The 24,013-nt window shown below is 43.9% G+C and overlaps 1 protein-coding gene and 1 long non-coding RNA gene across 7 annotated transcripts; one reads left to right on the top strand and one right to left on the bottom strand.

Moving 5' to 3' along the window:
• The first annotated feature begins 22 nt into the window (after nucleotides 1-22).
• Nucleotides 23-23,271, top strand: LOC122425772 (probable 2-ketogluconate reductase). Of its 6 annotated transcripts, none has more exons than XM_043444385.1 (7): nucleotides 23-278; nucleotides 13,083-13,198; nucleotides 14,138-14,522; nucleotides 15,415-15,586; nucleotides 16,803-16,981; nucleotides 18,323-18,419; nucleotides 23,057-23,271. In XM_043444385.1, the coding sequence occupies exons 3-7, from the start codon at nucleotides 14,141-14,143 to the stop codon at nucleotides 23,211-23,213; spliced, it is 987 nt and encodes a 328-aa protein (XP_043300320.1). In that variant the 5' UTR covers nucleotides 23-278; nucleotides 13,083-13,198; nucleotides 14,138-14,140; the 3' UTR covers nucleotides 23,214-23,271. The 6 variants fall into 6 exon arrangements, with proteins under 6 accessions (XP_043300320.1, XP_043300317.1, XP_043300319.1 ...); XM_043444383.1 differs by lacking the exon at nucleotides 23-278 and adding an exon at nucleotides 10,379-10,683; XM_043444386.1 differs by lacking the exon at nucleotides 23-278 and adding an exon at nucleotides 10,422-10,437.
• LOC122425780 lies at nucleotides 20,490-23,794 on the bottom strand. Its single transcript, XR_006264999.1, has 3 exons — nucleotides 23,660-23,794; nucleotides 20,650-20,844; nucleotides 20,490-20,551 (listed from the first exon to the last, which is right to left on the bottom strand). It is a non-coding gene; the product is annotated as an uncharacterized LOC122425780 (long non-coding RNA).
• Nucleotides 23,795-24,013: the final 219 nt, after the last annotated feature.

Here is a 24,013-nt window from a genome sequence, read left to right as displayed (position 1 = left end):
GCCGGGCAGAGCCGTGGACTCCACTCTGAGGGACTTGGGGCTGAAGGTGGCGGCGGCTGCTTCAGACCTACTGCGTCTCCAGTGAGTCGGCGTCCGAGCTTCCGCGATGCGACCGGGACCCGGGAGTGAACGAAGAGAATAACCTCTCTGAGGACAGGCTCGTCGCCGTTCACTCCCACACAAAGCCCCCCTAATTAATCATTTTGGAGGCTGTGCTTTCCAGACGCAAGCACAGTTGCTTTACTTGTGAAAAGTGGTTCTTTAACAGAAGAGTACTGGTAAGACGCAAGTGCACCCAAATAACTTACTGAAATTAGTGTTTCTAAACATTTTTTGTTGTAAAATTTAAATAATATAAAAGTTACCATTTTAGCTATATAGTTCAGTGGCATTTAGTATGTTCACATCATTGTGCAACATTGTGCAACACTCCAGATACTTACTTTGTTAAAAAGCTTTGTTGAGATATTATTTACATACCATTTGTGGCTCAGCTAGTAAAGAATCCGCCTGCAATGAGGGAGCCCTGGGTTGGGAAAGATCCCCTGGAGAAGGGAAAGGCTACCCAGTCCAGTATGATAGCCGAGAGAATTCCATGGACTATACATGGGTCGCAAAGAGTCGGACACGAATGAGCGACTTTCACTATGTTATACTACTACCATCAAGTGATGCGCGCATTTTAAATAAGATGGTTTTTCACAGAGTTATGGAACTCTGCGACCCAATTACGGCTGGGCATGGCAGTTCACTCCAGTATTCTTGCCTGGAGGATCCCCATGGACAGAGGAGCCTGGTGGCCTGCAGTCTGTGGGGTCTCAAAGAGTTGAACATTTCTGAGAGACTAAGAGCACACACAGCAGTTAGTCCCACATCCTTCTCATCCCTTTGGCTTTTGGCAACTTTTAATCTATCCTGCTGCTACTGCTAAGTCACTTCAGTCGTGTCCGACTCTGTGCGACCCCATCCCTGGGATTCTCCAGGCGAGAACACTGAGGTGTGTTGCCATTTCCTTCTTCAGTGCATAAAAGTGAAAAGTGAAAGTGAAGTCACTCAGTCATGTCTGACTCTTCCTGACCCCATGGACTGCAGCCTACCAGGCTCCTCTGTCCATGGGATTTTCCAGGCAAGAATACTGGAGTGGGTGCCATTGCCTTCTCCGAATCTATCCTAGGGCCTTCCCAAAGAGTCGGACATGACTGAGTGACTTCACTTTCACTTTTCACTTTCATGCATTGGAGAAGGAAATGGCAACTCACTCCAGTATTCTTGCCTGGAGAATCCCAGGGACGGGGAGCCTGGTGGGCTGCCGTCTATGGGGTTGCACAGAGTTGGAAACAACTGATGCGAAATTAGCAGCAGCAGCAGTAGCAGGGCCTTCCCAGGTGGTTCTAGTGGTAAAGAACCAGCTTACCAATGCAGAAGATTAGGTTTCATCCCTTGGTGGGGAAGATCCCCTGGAGGAGGGCATGGCAACCCATTCCAGTATTCTTGCCTGGAGAATCCCATGGACAGAGGAGCCTGGCAGGCTGCAGGCTGCAGTAGGGTTGCACAGAGTCAGACATGACTGAAGCGACGTAGCATGCATGCAGGCAACCTATCCTAGATGTTTTGTGTAAATGGAAACATAAATATGTAGTCTTTCATGGTGGCTCAGTTGGTAAAGAATTTGTCTGCCATGCAGGATACAGGGATTCGATCCCTGAGTCAGGAAGATCCCCTGAAGCACATGAGAGCCCACTCCAGTATTGTTGCCTGGAGAATCCCACGGACAGAGGAACCTGGCGGACTACAGTCTGTGGGGTCACAAGAGTCAGGCGTGATTTAGCGACTACACCACCACCAACTACTAACCTATCCTAGACATTTAGTGTAAATAGAAACATAAATATGTAGTTTTTTTACTTCCTTCTCTTAGCATAATGTTCTCAAGGTTCACCCACATTGTATAAACATAATAGCAGACATCAGCACAGTTGACCCTTGAACAAACACAGATTTGAACTTACACATGTACTATGTGTACTACATGGTCTGCAGTTGGGTAAATCTGGGGAACTAGGGATATAAGGGGCCAACTATATAGTTATGCAAGGATTTTTGACTTCACAGAGGGTCATCACTGAAGGATCAACTGTACTTAGTTCCTTTTTGTTGTTTATTGTTTAGATATACTGCATTTTATCTATCCATCAATTAATTGCCATTAGAGTTGTTTACACTTTTTGGCTGTTATGAGTAATGCTGCTATGAACACTTGTGTACAAGTTTTTGTATGGATTTAAGTCTTCATTTTTCTTGGTTATATACAGGTGGAGTAGCTGAATCATATTATAATTACATATAATGTTTTGTGAAATTGCCAACTGTTTTCAGATGCAGCTATACCGTTTTACATTTCCAACAGCAACATGATGGTATTGGATTTCTCCATGTCTTTGTCTACTCTTGTTATTTGTTTGTTTTTGTTGCTGTTTTTTTGGAATGATACCCTGCTAGTTGTGATGTTTTATTACATCACAACTTTCCCTAATGGTTAGTGATATAGAGCATCTGTTAATATACTTGTCGGCCATTTGGAGAAATGTCTGTTTATCTCCTTTTGTCACTAAAAATGGATTAATTGTCTTTTTATTATTGAGTTACAGAAGTTCTTTATACATTCTGGATAGAAATCTCTCATCAGATATATGAAAATATTACCTCCCATTTTGTGGATTAAATTTTCACTTTTTTATTAGTATTGTTTGCAGCATAAAACTTAAATTTTGAAGAAATCCATTGTATCTTTTTTTCACTCTGTTGCTTGTACTTTGAGTGTCATATCTAAGAAACCATTGCCTAACTCAAGACCAGGAATATTTACTCCTCTTTCTCCAAAAGTTTTACAGTTTTAACTCTTCCTTTTAGGTTTGTGATCATTTTGAATAAGTTTTTGTGTATGGTGTTAGGTAGGAGTCCAAGTCCATTCTTTTGATTTTTTGTTTTGTTTTTGCCATTCCATGTGGCTTGTGGGATCTTAGTTCACCAACCAGGGATTGACAACTCCGTTCTTTTGTATGCGGATATCCAGGCGTCACAGAACCATCTATTGGAAAGATTTCTTTTTTTCACCATCAAGTTGCCTTGACACTCTTGTTGAAAATCAATTGATTTTAAATATAAGGATTTATTTCTGTAGTCTCAAGTCTGTTCCAATGATGTGTATGTCTAGCCTTATGTCGTACCACACTGTCTTGATTAGCATAGCTTTGTGATAAGCTGTGAAATCAGGAAGTGTTAGTCCTTCTATTCTGTTCCTTGTTAAGATTGGCTTGGCCATTCTGGGTCCCTTGCATTTCCATATAATCTTTAGGATTAGTTTGTCAATTTCTGCAAACACACACACACACACACACCCAGGATTTTGCGTGCGTGCGCACACACACACACACACACACACACACACACACACACACTGGGGTGTTAATAGGAATTTTGTTGAATGTGTACACCAATTTAGGGAATATTGCCATATGAACAGTATTAAGTCTTCCAAACTATGAATATGGGATATCTTTCCATTTATTTAGGCCTTCTTTAATTTCTATGATTTTTATAGTTACCACAATTCATGTCTTGCACTCTTTATTAATTTTGTTCCTAAATGTTTTATTCCTTTTGATGCTATTTAAATGGAATTGTTATTTTAAATATTTTCAGGTTATTCATAATCAATGTATAGAAATAGATTTTCTCATTTGGTTTTATTTGTTATTCCAGTTTTAGTGAGCTGTAACTGACATACAGCATTGTATAAGTTTAAAGTGTACAGCATAATGATTTGACTTGTGTACATCATGAAATGATTATCACAGTAAGGTTAGTGAGCATCCATTATCTTATATAGATTTAAAAAAAAAGAAAGAAAAAATATTTTCCCCTGATGAGACCTCTTAGTACTTACATTCTTAACAACCTTCATATATAATTTATAGCTGTGTTTATTATATTAATCATGTACATCTGTAGTACTTTTTTACCTTTTTTTAAATGTAATTTTATTTATTTATTTGGCTGTGCTGGATCTTTGTTGCTGCATAGGCTTTTCTTTAGTTGTGGCAAGCAGGGGCCACTCTAGTTGTGGTGTGTGGGTTTAGCATTGCAGCAGCTTCTCCTGTTGCAGAGCACAGGCTCTAGAGCATTTGGGCTTCAGTAGTCACAGCTCCAGGAATCCAGAACACAGGCTCAGTAGTTGTGGCACATGGGCTTCGTTGTCCCAGGCATGACTGATCTTCCTGGACCAGGGAACGAACTTGTGTCTCCGGCATTGGCAGGTGGATTCTTTACCACTGAGCCACCAGGGAAGTCCCACTTACTTCAGTTCAGTTCAGTCACTCAGTTTTGTCTGACTCTTTGCAACCCCATGGACTGCAGCATGCCAGGCCTCCCTGTCCATCACCAACTCCCAGAGTTTACTCAAACTCAAATCTGTTGAGTTGGTGATGCCATCCAGACGTCTCATCCTCTGTCCTCCCCTTCTCCTCCAGCCTTCAATGTTTCCCAGCAAAAGGGTCTTTTCCAGTGAGTCTGCTCTTCCCATCAAGTGGTCAAAGTATAGGAGCTTCAGCATCAGTCCTTCCAATGAATATTCAGGGTTGGTTTCCTTTAGGATTTGATCTCCTTGCAGTCCAAGGGACTCTCAAGAGTCTCCTCCAACACCACAGTTCAAAAGCATCAATTCTTTGGTGCTCAGCAAAGCTCAGCCCTCTTACTTAAAACAGGAAATTTGTACCTTTTGACCACCTTCTTATAATTCTCCTTCCCTCAACCCCCCACCTCTAGTAAGCACAAATCTCTTTTTCTATGAATTTTTTGTTTGTTTTTTGAAGCATAATTGACCTACAACACTATGTTGGTTCCTGGTGCACAACATAGTGATTTGATATTTCTATACATTACAAAATACAGTTGATTTTCGTATAGTGATCTTGTACTCTTCGGGCTTCCTAGGTGGTGTTTGTGGTAAAGTACCTGCCTACCAACACAGGAGACATAAGAGATGCAGATTTGATCATTGGGTCAGGAAAATCCCCTGGAGGAGGGCATGGCAACCCACTCCAGTATTCTTGTCTGGAGAATCCCATGGACAGAGAAGCTTGGTGGGCTACAGTCCATAGGGTTGCAAAGAGTCAGAGATGTCTGAAGTGATTTAACACTTATACTCTGCAACCTTGATGAATCATTTATTATTTTGAATGGTTTTTTTAGTGGATTCCTTGAGATATTCTGCATATAAGATCATGTCATCCACAAATAGGCACAGTTTATTTTTTCCCTGCCAATCTCGATGCTTTTTATTTCTTCCTTGTCTAACTGCCCTGGCTAAAACATCCAGTACAGTGTTAAATAGAAGTGGCAGGAGCAGACATTTTGTCTTGTTCCTTATCCTAGCGGATAAGCATTCAGACTTTCACTATTCAATATTATGTTTGCTGTGGGTTTTTCACAGATGCCCTTTATGAGGTTAAGGAAACTCGTTTCTATTCCTACTTTATTGAATGGTTGTTTATTTCTAAATATTTATTTATTTTGGCTGCATTGTATCATTGTTGCCATGCACAGGCTTTCTGTCATTGCGGTGCATAGGCTTCTAGTTGTTATGGCTTCTCTTGTTGTGGAGCATGGACTCTAGGATTCGCAGGCTTCAGTAGTTGTAGCACATGGGCCCTGTTGCCCTGTGGCAGGTGGTATCTTCCCAGAGCAGGGCTCTAACTGGTGTGCCTTGCATTGCAAGGCAAATTCTTAACCACTGGCCCTGTTTGTTTTAATCATGAAATGTTGTTTGGTTTTGCCAAATGCTTTTTCTGTTGAGATGATCATATGAGTTTTGTACTTTATTCTGTTAATATGGTGTACTACACTGATTTTTGTATGTTAAACCAGTCTTACCTGCCTCCTGAGAAATCTGTATGCAGGTTAAGAAGCAACAGTTAGAACTGGACATGAAACAACAGCCTGGTTTCAAATCAGGAAAGGAGTACGTCAAGGCTCTATATTGTCACCCTGCTTATTTAACTTATATGCAGAGTACGTCATGCGCAATGCTGGGCTGGATGAACCACAAGCTGGAATCAAGATTGCTGGGAGAAATATCAATACCTCAGATATGCAGATGACACCACTCTTATGGCAGAAAGTGAAGAAGAACTAAAGAGCCTCTTGAAAAAGTGAAAGAAGAGACTGAAAAAGTTGGCTAAAAACTCAACATTCAGAAAAGTAAGATCATGGCATCTTGTCCCATCACTCCATGGCAAATAGATGGGTAAACAATGAAAACAGTGACTTTATTTTTTTTGACTCCAATATCACTGCAGGTGGTGACTGCAGCCATGAAATTAAAAGACTCTTGCTCCTTGGAAGAAAAGCTATGATAGACCTAGACAGCATATTAAAAAGCAGAGACATTACTTTGCTGACAAAGGTCCAACTAGTCAAAGCTATGGTTTTTCCAGTAGTCATGTATGGATGTGAGAGTTGGACTATAAAGAAAGTTGAGTGCCAAAGAATTGATGCTTTTTAACTGTGGTGTTGGGGGAGACTCTTGAGAGTCCATTGGACTGCAAGGAGATCCAACCAGTCCATCCTAAAGGAAATCAGTCCTGAGTATTCATTGGAAGGACTGATGTTGAAGCTGAAACTCCAATACTTTGGCCATCTGATGTGAAGAACTGACTCATTGGAAAAGACCGTAATGCTGGGAAAGATTGAGGGCTGGAGGAGAATGGGACGATAGAGGATGAGAAGGTTGGATGGCATCACTGACTCAATGGACATGAGTTTGAGCAAGCTCCGGGAGTTGGTGATGGACAGGGAAGCCTGGTGTGCTGCAGTCCTTGGGGTCACAAAGAGTCAGATGCAACTGAGCAACTGAACTGAAACCAACCTTGCATTCCTAGGATAAATCTTATGTAAGTACTAGTATTAGTCTCTCAGTCATGTCTGACTCTTTGCAACCCCATGTACCGTAGCCCGCCAGGCTCCTCTGTCTATAGGATTGTTTAACCTATATGCTGAGCTTACCATCAGAAATGCCTGGGCTGGATCAGTTACAAGCTGGAATCAAGATAGGCAGGAGAAACATCAACAACCTCAGATATGCAGATGATACCACTCTAATGGCAGAAAGCAAAGAGCTTCTTGATGACGGTGAAGGAGGAGAGTGAAAGAGCCGGCTTAAGACTAAAAAAACTAAAAAAGAAGCTAAACTAAGCTAGACTAGAAAAGCTGGCTTAGTTAAAACAAAGATCATGGCATCTGGCCCCATTACTGCATGGGAAATAGAGGGGGAAAAGGTGGAGGTAGTGACAGATTTCCTCTTCTTGGGCTCCAAAATCACTGTGGATGGTGACTGCAGCCATGAAAACAGAAGACAATTGCTTCTTGGCAGGAAAGCAATGACAAAGCTAGACAGTATGTTGAAGAGCAGAGACATTACTCTGCTGGCAAAGACCCATATAGTCAAGGCTATGGTCTTCCCGTGGTCACATATGGTTGTGAGACCTGGACTGTAAAGAAAGCAGAACACCAAAGAATTGATGCTTTTGAATTATGGTGCTTGAGAAGATTCCTGAAAGTCCCTTGGACAGCATGGAGATCAAACCAGGCAATCTTAAGGGAGATAAACCCGGAATATTCACTGGAAGGACTGATGCTGAAGCTGAAGCTCTAGTATTTTGGTCACCTGATGTGAACAGACAACTCATTGGAAAAGTCCCTGATGCTGGGAAAGATTGAGGGCAGAAGAAGAGGGCGTAGAGAATGAGATTGCTGGATGGCATCACCAGTGCAGTGAACATCAACTTGGGCAAACTCTGGGAGATGTTGAGGGACAGGGAGGCCTGGCATCTGCAGTCCAAGGGGTCATGAGGAGTCAGACATGACAGGGTGACTGAACAACAACTCAGTCGTGTCCAACTCTTTGTGACCCATGTACTATAGCCGGCCAGGCTCCTCTGTCCATGGGATTTCCTAGGCAAAAATACTGGAGTGGGTTGCCATTTCCTTCTCCAGGGGATCTTCTCGACCCAGGGATTGAACCCAGGTCTCCTGCATTACAGGCAGATTCTTTACCTTCTGAGCCACCAGAGAAGCTAAATCATATTTGGTCTAAGTAGTTTTTCAAAATATGTTGCTGAATTTGGTTTGCTAGTATTTTATTGAAGGTTTTGTGTCTATAACTCACAAAGGATATTGGTCTGTAGTTTTCTTGAAGTATCTTTGTCTGATTTTGGTATAGGGGCCTCATGGAATGAGTTGAAAAGTCACTAGTCCAGCCAAGAAAAATCGATTATTTGACCAAAGCTCTCCATTTCTCCTTTCATTTCCTCTAAAAGTATCTGATCATTAAGAAGATGGGAATAAATAGGCTAAATCATCTCTGAGTTAATCAGACGTCTTGAATTAATTTTATCTTTAGAAACCAAATTCTTCATTTTAAAAATGACTAAACATAAGCATTAAAAAACACAACCTGGAATTCTCAAGTAAGGGCAAGACAGATATTCAGTGGGAGAAGATGTTCCTATGTCTCCTAATTGGGAAAGGATACACATGGCCAAACAGAGCCCTCATTCCTGTGGAGCAACTGGCTTGAGTTGAAGGCAATTTGACAGAACTAATTGTTATTAATAAAAAATTATTGAAGAGCCTTATTACTCTTCTAGAAGGATTTGCATTTTTAAAAGAAGAAATGTTTTAAATCAAATGTAAGACAATGTTAAAGTGAGACTTTCTCTCAGATTTCAGCAGAGGCCCCAAATTGAAGATAAATGTACACTAGACTAATAACAAGAATAAATAACAGCTAAGGTAGGAAACTTCTTAGAACTGTCTGGAACTGAAAGAGGAGAGTAGAGTTTAGTAGAATAGAGTAGAGTGGAGACTGAAAGAGAACGTAGTGTTTTACTATTCTATCTCAAGGTCATAAAAAGGCTCTTGAGAAAGCATTGACTTGCAAAATGGGTTTATTCAGGAATAGCAAAAACTGTGATTTAAAACAGGCAATCAATGGCAAAAGAAAGACAAGTCCAGAGAACAAAGGAGAAGAATCTCTTTTATAGAGGAGAAGGGAGAGTGAAGAAGCTGGCTTAATACTCGGAACATTCAAGAAACTAAGATCATGGCATTCAGTCCTGTCACTTCATGGCAGATAGATGGGGAAACAATGGAAACTATGACAGACTTTATTTCCTTGAGGTCCAAAATCACTGCGGACAGTGACTGCAACCATGAAATTAAAGGACACTTGCTCCTTGGAAGAAAAGCTATGATAAACCTAGGCAGCGTTATTAAAAAGCAGAGACATTACTTTGCTGACAAAGGTCTCTGTAGTCAAAGATATGTTTTTTCCAGTAGTCATGTATGGATGTGAGTTAAGACCATAAAGAAGGCTGAGCACTGAAGAATTGATGCTTTTGAACCCTGGTGTTGGAGAAGACTCTTGAGAGTCCCTTGGACTGCAAGGAGATCAAATCCTAAAGGAAATCAATTCTAAAGGAAATCAACCCTGAATATTCATTGGAAGGACTGATGCTGAAGCTCCTATACTTTGACCACCTGATGGGAAGAGCAGACTCATTGGAAAAGACCCTTTTGCTGGGAAAGATTGAAGGCTGGAGGAGAAGGGGAGGACAGAGGATGAGATGGTTGGATGGCATCACCGACTCAATGGACATGAGTTTGAGCAAACCCTGGGAGATGGTGAAGGACCGTGCAGCCTGCGACTGTGGGGTTGCAGAGTCAGACAGGACTGAGTGACAACAACAAAGGGGGAGCTGGGCATGGCTTCTTGTCCATTGGAGGGAACCTGGAGTTGGAAGTGTAGTAGCTTCCCATTGGCTGGGTTGCTTCCAGACTGGGAGGAAGGTTTCCTTCCTTGTAGGCAGTTAGGTTGCGCCCTTCTTCTTGCTGGGTCTCCAATCAAGGGAGGGTGGGGCCCAGAACTATCCCTTCTGGCCTCCCAACTCTATCTGAAGTGAGGTTTCCGCGTGTTGATTTTCACACTTCTCACGCTGAGACCGGCCTGCAACCTTGCGCGCTGGACAGGCCCCACACTCTACCATCTAGACCCTGCTCCTGCAGGAGGCTCCACCAAAGCCGTCCCTCTAGGCGCCATTTGCCCTTCAGGCGGCTTCTCCTTGTGCCAAAAGTTCTCAGCCTCAGGGACCTAATGCTGGAAGTGCGGCGCGGCCTAGTTGGATGGGGCGGGGCTGGCAGAGAAGGCCAGCTGGTTGCGGGCTTGGGGGCGAGGCTGGGGCGGGGAGGGGCGAGGCTGGAGCGGGGAGGGGCGGGGCGGGGAGGGGCTGGGCACTGCGCTCTTTGACCTGAGCCTTCGCTGTCCAGGTCTTGGCTGGGAGGTTAGGTTGGCTGGAGCGTCCCTTGGAGTCTTTTTAAAAGGTAAATGTACCCCTAGAATGTTGCAATTTGGGGGGAGACTGGATCGAGCTCTGCTGCGTAGACATGACTGACCTTGGACTTCACCTGGGGCAGATGGGCAGCATTAGCATCCTAAGACCCTTCTGGGCCCCCAGGGCACAATCCTGAAGAATTTAATAAGGAAACTCCAGTGTTGTTATTTATACCTCCCTTGTTCCAGAGAAGACTTAAGATGGCTTCAGAGATTCTCAAGGTCATTTTGGACAGGTATGTACTTTTTTTCCTAAACTCTAGGCAGTGGCAGATTAAGCTTTAAATGAATAAAGCTTCATGTACCCACATCAGATTTTACAGTTTATTTCCTACATTAGTCAAATTTTAATTTTTTAATCTTGCCTTTCTTTTCTCTCATATTTAGCAGGCCCTGACAAACCATTTCTTATTCATTAAGTCTGAAATGGCAAACACACCCTCAAGGATATGTCTTTTGGTATATCTTAATCTTCAGGTCCCTTTATCTAGTCATGCATGAATAGATCATTTGCAGCAAATCCAAAAATCAGCATAAGGATGATTAAAAAAAGCAGAGGGACTAAACATGGCATCACCTACTCTTAGTTACAGAGTTGTTTTTTTTTTTTCCCCCAGTCTGTTTTTCTGAGCCTCTTTGGAGCAGAATCAGGGATCTGTAGAGGACAGAGAACAAACAATTGTGATTTTATCCCCATGGAGAGGGCAGAGAGCTGCTCCATAGGTGAGATTGTTGTAGCCATGGGTTCCAGGAACCTGGAACTCAGAAGGACAAACTCACTCGGAAGGACAATGCAGATAGTGGAGTGCAGTTTATTACACCGGTGGGCCCAAGGCAGAGTCTCCTCTTAACCAAGGACCCCAACCAATTTTTGTGAAAACCTTGTATACCCTAAGTGTACTTGATCAAACCCACTTCCCCAAATTCCTTGAAACTAGTCTGGACGAGGTAAAGAGAGATACGATCAAAGTTAACCCACGAGTCATGTGTCAGAAGCCTAGATAGTTAAACAGTAGACATTATAAACATAATGGAATTTATGACTTTGTTCTATTACAGAGATAATTAGCATATTCTTTTAGGCGATGGAGAGTCCAAGTACAAGTCCTGAGGCTCTTTTATTCGAGGGGATCTGGTTTTCCACTGGTATGCCATTTCTATAGACACCGGGCACTAAGTTCAGAGTCCATTGGGAGGGTGACCATGAGTGTAGCCTAATGTTTGCAGCCTGGCCTAAGATGGAGTCCAGCTCTGTCTATTTCCTCCTTCAAGGTGAGGATAGGCTTTGCAAGGGACGAGAGAGAGGATCAGAGGACAGAGTGGTAGGGAGAGAAGATACAAGTCATTGGGAGCCAGTTTGAAGCAAGTCTTGGCATGTTGGGGATGTGGGGATGATGGGAGGGTATTGGACTCATCTCTCAAATACTGTGAGGAAGCTTTGTGAGGAAATAGAGTTTTAAGAAATTTTTAAAAAATTTTACTGTGCTATATGAATTCAGTCTCTCTCTTTGGTGTAAGTTTGTTTCTAGACACTTAGGTAGATGTCTAAATTGTTCTTCAGATTTGAACATTAGTAACCCCCTTCACTGAAGGCTTGCCCCTCGGTCCTGCAGGATCAGAATGCTCTCTTTCATTATCTGGGCCACGATGCAAGGCTGTGTGTTCCCCTCACTCTGCTTTGGAGGAGAGCAAGTTTCAGGGAGAATCACAGTCAGGCAGAGTGGCCTGAACCAGCGCCTGTGGTCCTGCTTTTTTGTCCTCCTTCCTGCCTCACCCTATCTTTGTTTCTTTCTCTCTGTTCCCAAAACTAAAAATATTTTTTTGGTTGCAGTTGGTTTTTATTTTCATTTTTGCTTTTAAGTTAGAAAGCTCTCTCTTACCCCCCTCCCCCTTGCCTGGCCCCGCCCTTGCCCCCTCTGTGAACTGAAGTCACTCTCTTTTCTTGCGTCACCTGGTGCTCCCTGCCCGGTCCTGCTCTGGGCTCAGAGTCCAGCTGGGCAGCCACGGTCACTGGTCAGGGATCTACATGCCTTCCTCTGCACCTCCCTCATGAGTGCCATGCACATGTCGGTCTTAACTTCTTGGAAGAAGAGGTTGGAAGTTCATTCTACTTTATTTTTCTTTCTGGGTCTCAATTTTAAAGAGGCTTTAAAAGAAGAAAATCCTGAGTTTAGAGCCTTGGGTCTGTGGGAGGCAATTTCAGCAAAGTTAACACAAAGTCTTTTATTTTTTAATTGAGCAATCATTTTGCAAGGAGAAAATAACTACTTTTAAATCTGTGTTAGCAGTTCAAATTAAACAGTGCAAGGAGCATGCACATAGCAGTTAGAAAATATACATGTCTGAACTATCACTCTCTTAACTAAAAACAAAGCTGTAAAATTTTTTATTTTTCCAAATTTCACCCATGAGTTTATCTTTTGACATGGACAAAATGTGGGTATCTAACAATACACCTTTGTGGTGAGTTCCTTTGTTGTCAGAATGTCCTAACCAACCATCGTGTCAATACTGGGCATCCAAGGACGCCTGCTAGAGGCAAGTCCACTTACTTCTCTCTGTGCAGAAACTGGGGGAGGAGAATGAGATGTGATCTCAGGGCACAGCTGTAACACACCTGTTGATATCATGTCAGTTTCACCAAGAACCCAGGAAGCCTGGGAGACCTTTGATCAGCCGCAGATCGGTGCTGGAGCCAAAGTTCCATCTTTCAACCCTGCCCGCCCCTCTGAGCACCAGGGTCAGCAGCAGGTAGGACCCGTGCTCCCTTCTAGGAAAGCAGTTAATAGGGATCCCACTTCCTGTCTCATGCTCCTTGGCTAGACTCCTGGCTGTGAGTGGAGATGGTCAGAGGCTGATGCTGGTGAAAGGAGTTACAGAACAAGGGGCAGAGCCCAGGGACAGCGTGAGCTCCTGAATCTGCCCAACGCTCCCACCCTCTGCTATGGCCATCCCTCCCCACTTCGACTCTCATCTCTTCTCCTTTGGAGAGGCCACGAGTCATGTGGATGGTCTTGGATCTTCACTATGTATACCCACTGACAGTAATGGCATGATGGATGTGTGTTATTGTTCCATAACCAACTTGAAGCAGGCAGGAATTGAGCCTGCTCTCTGTAAAACTAAAGTCTTATCCTTAATGAAGCTCTTTTAATCTTTTACTCAAAGTCCAAGAAGTAACACAAGTTTTTTTTTTAGCCAATTGTTCTCTGAACTTTGAACACATTTTAAACATTTTTAGCCAAGTTTGTGACCCAAAGATAAAATGCACTCATTAGCCTCAACTCTTCAAAGCAGCTGGTTTTCTTTTCGGAAGAAAGCTATAAAATCTTAAAAAAAAAAATCTTAGTTTAAATTAGGAACAAGGAACATAAGACATTATTTAATTTGTTTGACAGACAATAACAAATATCTTTTACTTTCACAGTAAAAAAAAAAATCAGTTAGTTACTGCAGCTGCTATGGCCAAAGGGCAGAAATAAAGACCCACGTCCAATAGGAGGAACGTGGGCCTGATGGGGTGTTGGTACCTTCAGAGTCCCGGTCTGTTGTGGTTCAGACTTTACAGGAATTCATCCAGGAAATAATTCCAGTCTTATAGTTCAGGAAATCTAAAGAATAGTAGAAGAGTATACAGGTTGCTCTCTTGAAAACTCTCTGACAGCAGAAATTGCATCTATCTTTCTGTAGGCCATGGGTGATCAGGACCTACCTGGAGTTCTGGTGTCTGATCTTGAAGGACCACATGGCATATGTGAAGATCATGTTGAAGACCTGAAGAGACACTTTAATCTCATTACCATGCAAGACTTTTTGGAAAATAAAGCACAGCTGGGTCCCAAGATCCAAGCTGTATACATCTGGGGCGGAAGGCCGGCCGTCAGCCAGGAGCTCCTGTGCAGCCTGCCCTCCTTGAAGATCGTGGCCAGTGCAGGGGCAGGGTTGGACCATCTGGACCTAGGGCTCGTGGCCAGCTTTGGCGTGAAGGTGGCCAACACACCACATGCTGTCTCCAGCCCCACGGCAGACCTGGGGATGGCCTTGCTGCTTGCCGCAGCTCGGAGAGTTGTGGAAGGTAAACAGCCAGGAGATGCTGGTTTTCCAGATTAGATGACGGATGTTTAATATCACACCTGATAAAGCCCTGGTCTCTTCACACTGCGTCCAGGACTCTGTGGCCCTGGGGTGGGAGCCAGTCTTGGTTGCTACAGCCTGGCCAGGGCCGGTCTCAGCCCCTGCACACATGCAGTCCACATGGTCTGTCTGAGCACTGTCTTTTCCTCCACCACATTCTACTCACTGTGCCATGGGGGTACCCATACATGTGAGGTAATTTCAGCACCACTATGGAAACACCCCGGGGTGATCCATTGGCCAGTCAGCCTGCTACCCTCCATGAAGGCCCACACATGAGTAGGTGAGACCCCACCTCTCCACACACTGGACATCACTGGGAGTGTCCTGGGAAGGACAGTGCAGCCGTTCAGCACTTGGCTGTCATCCTGGTGGAGCTCTGGGGTGAAGGGGCTTGAGGAGAGGAGGCAAAAACCAGGCTGGTTCTCTTCTGATTGCTGGTTCACACGTGCACACTCACACACACATACGCACTTGCATATGCACATAAACCATATAGAAACACATGCAGTCACATACACGTACATGTAGTAAAAAACATACAGACACACACACCAGAACCAACAAATTTTAACCACAAATCTTCCCTTAATGTGAAAGAAGTTGCTCGTTTAAAGCATCATGCCAGGAGGCTTGGGTTTGTGATGAGGAAACTGCTGTCCCATCCATCCTTCCTGCAGAAACATTTTGCTGTTAGATAGACATGCCTGAGTGCGCAGGGTCCATCTCGGGCTTCCTTCAACCTCATCTCTGTCAGGAGGTCCCGTGAGGGTTGTGGGGATTCTGTGTATGGTGCTGTCCACACTGCCCACTCTGCACCTTGTTTATTTTAGGTCATCAGTTGGCTGTTTCACCACATACAGAGAACTTTCCTACAGACTATATGGGTCAAGAAGTGACAGGGGCCACTCTGGGAATTATCGGCATGGGCAGCATTGGCTATAAGATTGCTCAAAGGGCCAGAGCATTTGAAATGAAGATTGTCTATCACAATAGGAAACGCAGGTAAAATTCAGAAAATAGACTTGAAATTAACTGAGCAGAACTTACATCATCACTGCCTTCAGTATGGCTTTGATATATTATTTCTTCACTTTTTATTTGATTCCCTTATTCTGTCTCCAGAAAGCAGGGTTGATGATCAAAGAATGGATTGTAGCATTTTTATGATTCCCTAAAAATGTGGCAGGTAAGCTTCTCTTCATGGAAGAAATTTCACCAGAGAAAAGAGATTGGCTCACCTACAATTATGTGCTTTTTAAATTTGTAAGCGGATTCTTTCTGACCATGGGAGATGCTGCCCACATTTAATACACATGACACAAGGGCACAGGGCTTCCCCCAGCAGCGTTCGGTCTGAAACCGTCTTCCTCATACTCCATGAGCAGCATTTGGCCCAGCGCCCAGTCTTTTGATTCTGTCTCAGACCTGCCTGTTTGCCCTCACTTCACTGATGCCTCCTGCCTACGCCCTGGCTTTTCTCACCTGCATTCCACTCTGATGCAGAGGCCAGGGCTCTTCGGGGACAGGCATGTGATACGAGCAGGGCCTTCATAGTGGCTGGGTGTGCTGGCCGTTCCTTTCCTCCAGGCGGTCCCCTGGCCAAGATGTGTAGAAAGAATCCATACAGTTTTGTATTGCATATTTGTAGGGCAGGAGTGGCTACCAAGGCCGCTGAGCCCTCCTGGAGCTTGGCGTTTCTGTTGAGTAATCAGCTGCCTGGGGTGGGCAGAGCAGAAGCTAGGATTGAACCCAAAACAGCACACAAGCTGCCTGCACCAGAACCTTGGGGCCTTGCTCTCTGTTGAACACATGGCACTCCCGACCCTCTCCCATTTTGTTGTTTATTTTCTGGAGTTTCTGACGTGTTTGCCTATATCCAGCAGTGTCTCATGTCACTGAAAGCATGTCTGACACCATCGGCTGTACCAGCCTCTGGGGGCTCAGAGCTGAGTGAGAGGAAGCTCCTGTCCACAAGAGGCTTGCAGTCTGGTGTGAAATGCCACAGACACAGGGCTCAGAGCACCCAGAGATGCAGGTTTCCATGGGTAAGCCCTGAGCTCTGGGTCCAGCCACCTCTGAACCCACATGGGGTCTGGCCCCATGGGGGACATACTGAGCATACTGAGGGACTCTGCAGCCCTCTCAGAAACTCCCTCCTGGGGCAAACGGATGAATTTCTAAGCAGAGAACATGGTCTTCTCCCTTGTTCCCTTCATAGAAAATTGGAGGAGGAGGAAGCTGTTGGGGCCATTTACTGTGAGAGGCTGGATGACCTGCTTCAGCGGTCGGACTTTGTGATGTTGGCTGTGAGCTTGACGCCACAGACCCAGGGCCTGATCGGGAAGCGGGAGCTGAGATTAATGAAGCCCACCGCCATCCTTGTCAACATCGGCAGAGGTACCCGCTCCAGCTGTATGTGGGCTGGAGGGCTGTGCAGGAGGACCCCCAGCCCTGGCCACTCTCTCATTTCCAGTCAACCTTTTCCCTGAATGGTCTTAAAAATCCGCTAGACTTGTGGATGGTGTGTTAAAGGGATTATACTTTATATTTACAAATATTTCTGATTTTTATCTTCACATCATTTTGAGCCTCAAATTAGTAACATAAAGAATGAGAATGCTGAACCTCTGTGGGAGTTTCATATCTCAGTGTGGGCATCTCCTTGGGTAGGGCCATCACAATTTGACTGTCCACATGTTATCAAGCGAAAGTTACAGGGATGAATTTTCTGAGCCTCACTTAAGTCTGGTTATTTGACATTAGTGTAGAGCTTTGTGTGTCTGTGTACAGGAAGCCATAGGTCCTGTGTTGTAACTAAGTTTTCTGGAGCATTTGTAAAGGAGAAAACTGGCTCCTCAATGCTGGGGACCTGAGCACGTGTGAGGATCGGTGCTGGCATCACACCTGCTGGTGACTTGCCTTTGGGGTTGGGGGCCAGAGGACATGTGAGACCTGGCACTACCAGCAGCTACCTGGATCTCTCATCCGTAAAACCCAGAGAACAGTGCTTGCCGTGAAATCCCACAGGGCCAAGCTAGTGTGCTTGAAGGTTTTGAAAATTTATACCCTGTTGACAAGCAGGAAGGACCAGTGCATTTTGTACTTTTGGTGATGTCAGAGGTTGGAGACAAAGATTCTAGAAAAGCAAACACCCTAGGAAGGGCTTGGAGCTAGCACTCACAGGCTGGGTGCTGTGTCTTGACCATGGGGCAGCTCAGCCCACCAGTGGGAAGGGGGACTTCTCTGCTTGAGGGAAAGGGCCTCCTCAGCACTGTTCAAGCAGGCCCTGCTATTTCACATTTGAAATGCAGTTATGGTTCATGTTTGTGGCTGCTTGGTTTTTTGGCCTGTATATAAAACTATTATCTGGGGGCTGTTTCCTGGAATCCTCTGGTGGTTGGGAAGTGGTATGGTGAAGTGGCAGGGCCCAGGCTCAGGGCCAGACAGACCTGGGCTCAGATCTGGGTGGATGTGTTAGAAGTATGTGACTTCAGCTGAGTATGTCACCTGTAAAATGAGTATTGTCTTCTGCTGGGTAAGCAGAGTCAGTGAGAAGCATCTGTGAAGGGCTTAGTGCACTGCCTGGCACATGGCAGGCTCTCAGTGTCTGAGAATAGATTGGCAGAATGAAGTTCACGTGCTTTTTGTCAAACCTCTGACAAGATCAAGATGTGTTTCAGTGTGACCAGAGAGCACTGCCTAACTTGGGCCTACAGAGGAGGGGTCTCGTCCACCCAGGTCTGCTAGTTGATCAAGACGCCCTGGTGGAAGCCCTTCAGACCGGGCTCATTAAGGCGGCAGCGCTGGATGTGACGTACCCAGAGCCCCTGCCCAGGTAAGGAAGCCGGACAGGACCTACAGTTCTCTCCCTCCGGTTGGGAGAGGCCTCAGACAGCTGCTGCTTTTGACTTCTGCAGCCACATTGAACCGCATGTTGCAGTCACATAGGGTCTTGGCCTTGGAGCATGCCCCTGGTGACCTGTCCATTTCTGCAGCGGGTCAGACCTCTGCTTTAGCACCTCCACAGACAGGGCCCTCAGGGCACTGGGGCCTCAGACCCCATGGATGGAGAACGCACAGAATAGTCTTTCTCCGGTTGAGCCAAATAGTCCTCCCTTTACCCATTGACCCTGGTTTGCCCCCTGGAGCATCAGAGACTAACTTTGATGATTCTTCTCTTTACAAACCTTCAGATAACCACCACATTTCACCATAGTCTTTTTTTTTTTTTTAGGCTAAATATCTTCATATCCTTCACTTGTAGCCTAAATGATGTCATTTCCAGACACATTGTCCTTATTATTGCCTTCCAGTCCTTTGAAAATACTCTGCTGAGGACTGCGCATAGTATTCATGTTGTGGCCTGACCACTGCAGAGAAGTTACACAGAGGTTGTGTTAGCAGCATGTTTCCTCATAGCCTCGTTGCACCTTAACTCATTAAGTTTTTTAGTCAGCTAAAGTTGAAATTGCTATTCTCTCAAGTTTTTTTTTAAAGTTTATGCGTGAAATTTTACATTTATTTGCATTTAATTTCATTTGCTTGTGTGTTGACCGTGTGATCCAGCCTAGTGAGATTGGCGTTTTAATTCTCTTATTTATTTTGAATCTTGATGCTGTCATCTGTTAAACCAGCTATTCCTAACTTTGATTTCCATCCAGTAAGCAAATTACTGTCAGATGAATGTTTTGACCAAATTTGATATCTAAGTTTATCAAGATTGGCCGTAGAAATTAGGCATATCTGAGAAAAACAATAATTTATTGAGAACAGTTTCTCAAAATGTGGTCTGGAGACCATTTTAAGGGGTCTATGAAGTCAAAACTATTTTTCTTTTTAAAGGTCTAATTGGCTTCATTTAATAATTCATGAATCATAGCCTCCAATTGAAATAAATTTATATTAAAAAAATAAAAAATAGGAAAAGCAAAAAAAAAAACAACATGAATCAGACAGCGTCCTATCTAGAAAGAAACAGAAGTTTCCACAGCATAACTGTTTTCCTGATGCATAAGCAGTTGTTCATTTCCTCTCATGTTTTCTTACAAGAGCACAGCAGGGTTTCCTCAGAATGTGTGATGACATCATCACCCAGACAGTTAATGAAGTGTATGACTGTATTACATTGTTTTCAGTTTTAATTTCTAATACAATAAATGTTGATAGACATAATCCTCATAAACACATGTTCTTTGGGGTTCTCAATTTTTAAGAGTATAAAGGTCAAGTAAGCAAGCCACTCAGTTCAGTCCCTCAGTCATGTCCGACTCTCTGCAACCCCCATGGACTGCAGCACACCAAGCTTCCCTGTCCACCACCAGCTCCTTGAGCTTACTCAAACATTGAGTTGGTGATGCCATCCAACCATCTCTTCCTCTATCATCCCCTTCAGTCTTTCCCAGCATCAGGGTCTTTTCCAATGAGTCAGTTCTTCACCTCAGGTGGCCAAAGGATTGGAGTTTCAGCTTCATCATCAGTCCTTCCAATGAATATTCAGGACTGTGTTCCTTTAGGATTGACTGGTTCAATCTCCTTGCAGTCCAAAGGACTCTCAAGAGTCTTCTCCAACACCATAGTTCAAAAGCATTAATTCTTTGGCACTTAGCTTTCTTTATGGTCCAGCTCTCACATCCATACACGACTACTGGAAAAACCATAGCTTGGACTAGATGGACCTTTGTCAGCAACATAATGTCTCTGCTTTTTAATATGCTGTCTAGGTTAGTCATAGCTTTTCTTTCAAGGAGCAAGTGTCTTTTAATTTCATGGCTTCAGTCACCATCTGCAGTGATTTTGGAGCCCAAGAAAATAGTCTGTCACTGTTTCCATTGTTTCCCCACCTGTTTGCCATGAAGGGATGGGACTGGATGTCATGAGCTTAGTTTTTTGAATGTTGAGCTTTAAGCCAACTTTTTCACTCTCCTCTTTCACTTTCATCAAGAGGCTCTTTAGAAGAGAGCCACTAATCTAGAACAAAAAATAATTTAAATAAAGAAGGATGAATATTTTAGACAGTTGCCAACTTACTCAAAACAGAAGTCATGCGATCACCCCTGTTGACTAACCTGCTAAAAAGAGCTTTTCCTTACAAGTCACGGGGCAAATACCAGTGTTGTATCCCAAAGCTTAGTTTATCCTAATAGGTGATGTACTCCCAGTGTCCCACGTGAAATCATTTTTGTTAAAGCTCTTTTGCCAAGGTATTTATCAGATACGTTTGAGTTTTCATCTTTTTCAGGGAGACATTTTGATGCCGCTCACTGTGAAAAAAAATAAAAAGTAGGAAATCTTGGGTTATTTAGTCATACTACATAAGTATTTTTTACTTTACAAAAGGATTTACTACAAATTATTTTAAAAAGTTTCATTTGCCAGTAGTGCCAGGGGTCCCCAAGACTACCTTCAGTTTTAATGATTGTCTGGAAAGACGTGCAGAACGCAGAAAAGCTTTTATACTCACAGTTACAGTTTATTACAGTGAAAAGACATAAGTTTAAAATCAGCAAAGGCAGAAAACTTCTAGAGTGGAGTCCAGGAGACCCAGGCTTGTCCTCCAAGCAGAGTTGTGTGGACAGTGCCTATACCTCCAGCAGTGATGCATGACAACATACATTATTTCCATCCAGGGAAGCTCACTGAGTGTTGTATCTGGACTCAGTCATGTCGGCATGGAGTACCCACTTGTCTGACACTTACTTCTTAGTCTCCAGCCCCTACAGAGGTCAAACTGATAGAGACTGGCCAAGAGCTCTAGGCAAACAAAAACAGGCATTCACCACAAATTAAACCACTGGCAACAACTCTCTGGCTTTGTCCAAGACCCCAAGGATCAGATACTCTTACCAGGCAGTATATCTGAAGGGCTCATGGGTTATCTTCCAGAGCCAGTCAAAGGCCAGACTTGTCTTTGGAATGTGCAGAATTCAAGAACTCCAAACCTGCCTGCTGAGTTAATTCTTTATTACATAGGCCACCCCTGTGGCCCTTCAGTTCAGTTACTCAGTTGTGTCTGACTCTGCGACCCCATGGACTGCAAGGCCCTTGGCCTAGGCTGTCTCACAGCAAAATGATATTTATTGGAGTATCTACATTTATTACAGTGTTTATATATGCAGGTTCAGCAATAGTATTGCTGTTAGACTATGCGTGACATTTGAAGGAGTCACTGTGGGGCAGGGATAAGATTTAAAGAAACAACTAACCCATTGTATTTTTTTATTTTTTGATTACTTGTTGCCCTCAACCTCTTCATCTACCACTATTTGTATGTTATGATGAACTCATGTAGCACTATTTAGTATATAAAGTTAGGTGATATTTAGCGAAATCCAGTAATTCCTCAGGCCAGTCATTTCCCATTGATCATCAATGTCAGTATTATCATCTGACTTACTTTCATGAGGTAGTTAAATCTTGCCAACAGTGCCAGTGTTACAGCATATTGCTATACATTTATGGTACAGTGCAGTTTAATTACATAAGTCAATAACAATTGCAGAGGTATTTGCTATGCCTTCTCACAACACAAATGTCTCTTGCCTGTACATTCAGATATTCTTATGGGCAGGTGTTGGGTTCCAAGTCCGCTGGGACAAAGCATCACCCTGTCTCATACCCTCGTACCTAGACTGTTTTCCATTGTGTGCTGTTATATAGTAGGGCCCACCTGCTTCATAGAGGGGAACACAAGTGTTTTTCAGAATAGTCCTATCCCTGGTAACTGTACCACACAATACGTCTTACTTCAATCAGTCCTGGAGGTGAGGGTGGTTGCACTGCATTGGCATAAATTACAGGTGCTCTTGAGAACTTCCACAGGTTTGGGGGTCCTTAGGATTCCCAAGGGTGTGCCCCTTGAGCCTCAGTAGCTATTGGGCGGGGAGGAATCACTGCCATGTGGCTACTTTGGCCTCTGTCTGTATTAAAATAAAGAGGCTCTGTTGGGCCAGGTGACAGCACTTTTCCAATCCTGAGTTATAATATTATCCATCATTATGCTTGAGTCTGCCTGACCAACTTCACTAAAACCTTATCTTTCCAGGCTGTCTCCCATTCTGTGCCTTCTTCCTGGAAGAGAGCTCCCTCTAACCTGCTAATCCTAGTTAAGAAATCTTTTCCCTCTGAATGCCATTCCCATTAAAGGTGCATTCATCTTGACCCATCATGCCTGAATCAGCACCCCAAGGCCCTTTCTTATCTTGCGGGTCACTGTCATTTAACCCATCATGAATGTTCTGCAATTGTGAGCTAATGGCCTGGGTGCAGTTAGGATATGTTATTTTACATCCAGTAATGTTGGGTCACCCAAACCAGGGTTAAATGAGCAGTGATCATCTAGCGTACATCTAGGTATCATCTCAGTACATCATGAGGCCTCCCACAGCCTTCCCCATCTCAGTGGGGATGTGAAACCAGAATATGAAGTTAAAGAAACCAAATGACTCTGTTTTCCTCCATTAATCTGTATTTCAGAGATCATCCTTTATTGGAGTTGAAGAACATCATTCTGACACCTCACATTGGAAGTGCAACTCATCAAGCAAGACGACAGATAATGGAAAATTTGGTTGAAAGCATCCTGGCTTCTTTCAGTGGCCTTCCTATTCCTAACGAAGTGCTGCTTAAATGATTTATGTGAGTTAAGCATTCAGTGGGATGGAAACAGCAGATTAAATGGGAAAGAAACACTTTTGTATACTCTATGTTTGAGTCCATTATATAGATTGCATTAATACTACTTAGATGAAAAACTTAAGGACTAGTCATAATACTTAATCACCTGTTGAAAGTTTGCTAAATGCTTTTCTCACATGCTCACCTCATCCTCAAGGCAGCTGTAAGAGGGAAGTTGTGTTACCATTCGTGATAAAACTGAGCACAGGGAATTACTTGTGCACAGTGCAAAAGCCTGCACTCGGTCTATAGGTTTCCCAGTGAGTTGTGCTGCGATAAATTCTGGTAAATTGATTGGATTACATAGTCCTCCCTGACAGTCTGATCACTATTTCAGTCATTCAAAAAAAGGATAATTGGGCACCTTCGATGTGCCAAGTCCCCACTCAAGGGTTTACTTACTAGTAGGGGAGAAGACCAAGCAGTGCCAGGAGGTCTGTCTGAGCGGGAGCAAAGGAGCGGGGAGAGAGTGCCTAGTGCGGAATTACCAGGGGTGACCTTGAAGAGGCGTCTGGGGTGAGGATGCCTCCTTTCTGCAGCAGTTTGGAAGCTGTTTTTCTCCTCCACATAGACTGACGAGCAGGTGTCAAAGGAAGTGAGCAAACGAATTAGTAGCATAGAGAGGAAGGAACTTGATCCTTCCTAGTTGTGCCAGCAGCAGGAGCTCTGCTCCAGGCCGCCGGCTTTTCATTTAAACCACCGAGTGAAGACGGACCTTACTTCCCTGCTCCTCATTTGATGTTCTGTAGCAAGGGA

The sequence above is a fragment of the Cervus canadensis genome, chromosome 23 (genome assembly GCF_019320065.1).
Source record: "Cervus canadensis isolate Bull #8, Minnesota chromosome 23, ASM1932006v1, whole genome shotgun sequence".
Classification (NCBI taxonomy): domain Eukaryota; kingdom Metazoa; phylum Chordata; class Mammalia; order Artiodactyla; family Cervidae; genus Cervus; species Cervus canadensis.
Note: the sequence above shows the minus strand (reverse complement) of the source record. Positions and strands in the feature narration are given on the sequence as shown.

Bases quoted from the DNA above. Each gene is read 5' to 3' on its own strand.
- LOC122425772 (XM_043444385.1), top strand. From the start codon at position 14,141: ATGGGTGATCAGGACCTACCTGGAGTTCTGGTGTCTGATCTTGAAGGA. The intron at 16,982-18,322 runs GTACCCGCTCCA...TCGTCCACCCAG, and splicing joins CCTTGTCAACATCGGCAGAG to GTCTGCTAGTTGATCAAGAC. The intron at 18,420-23,056 runs GTAAGGAAGCCG...TCTGTATTTCAG, and splicing joins TACCCAGAGCCCCTGCCCAG to AGATCATCCTTTATTGGAGT.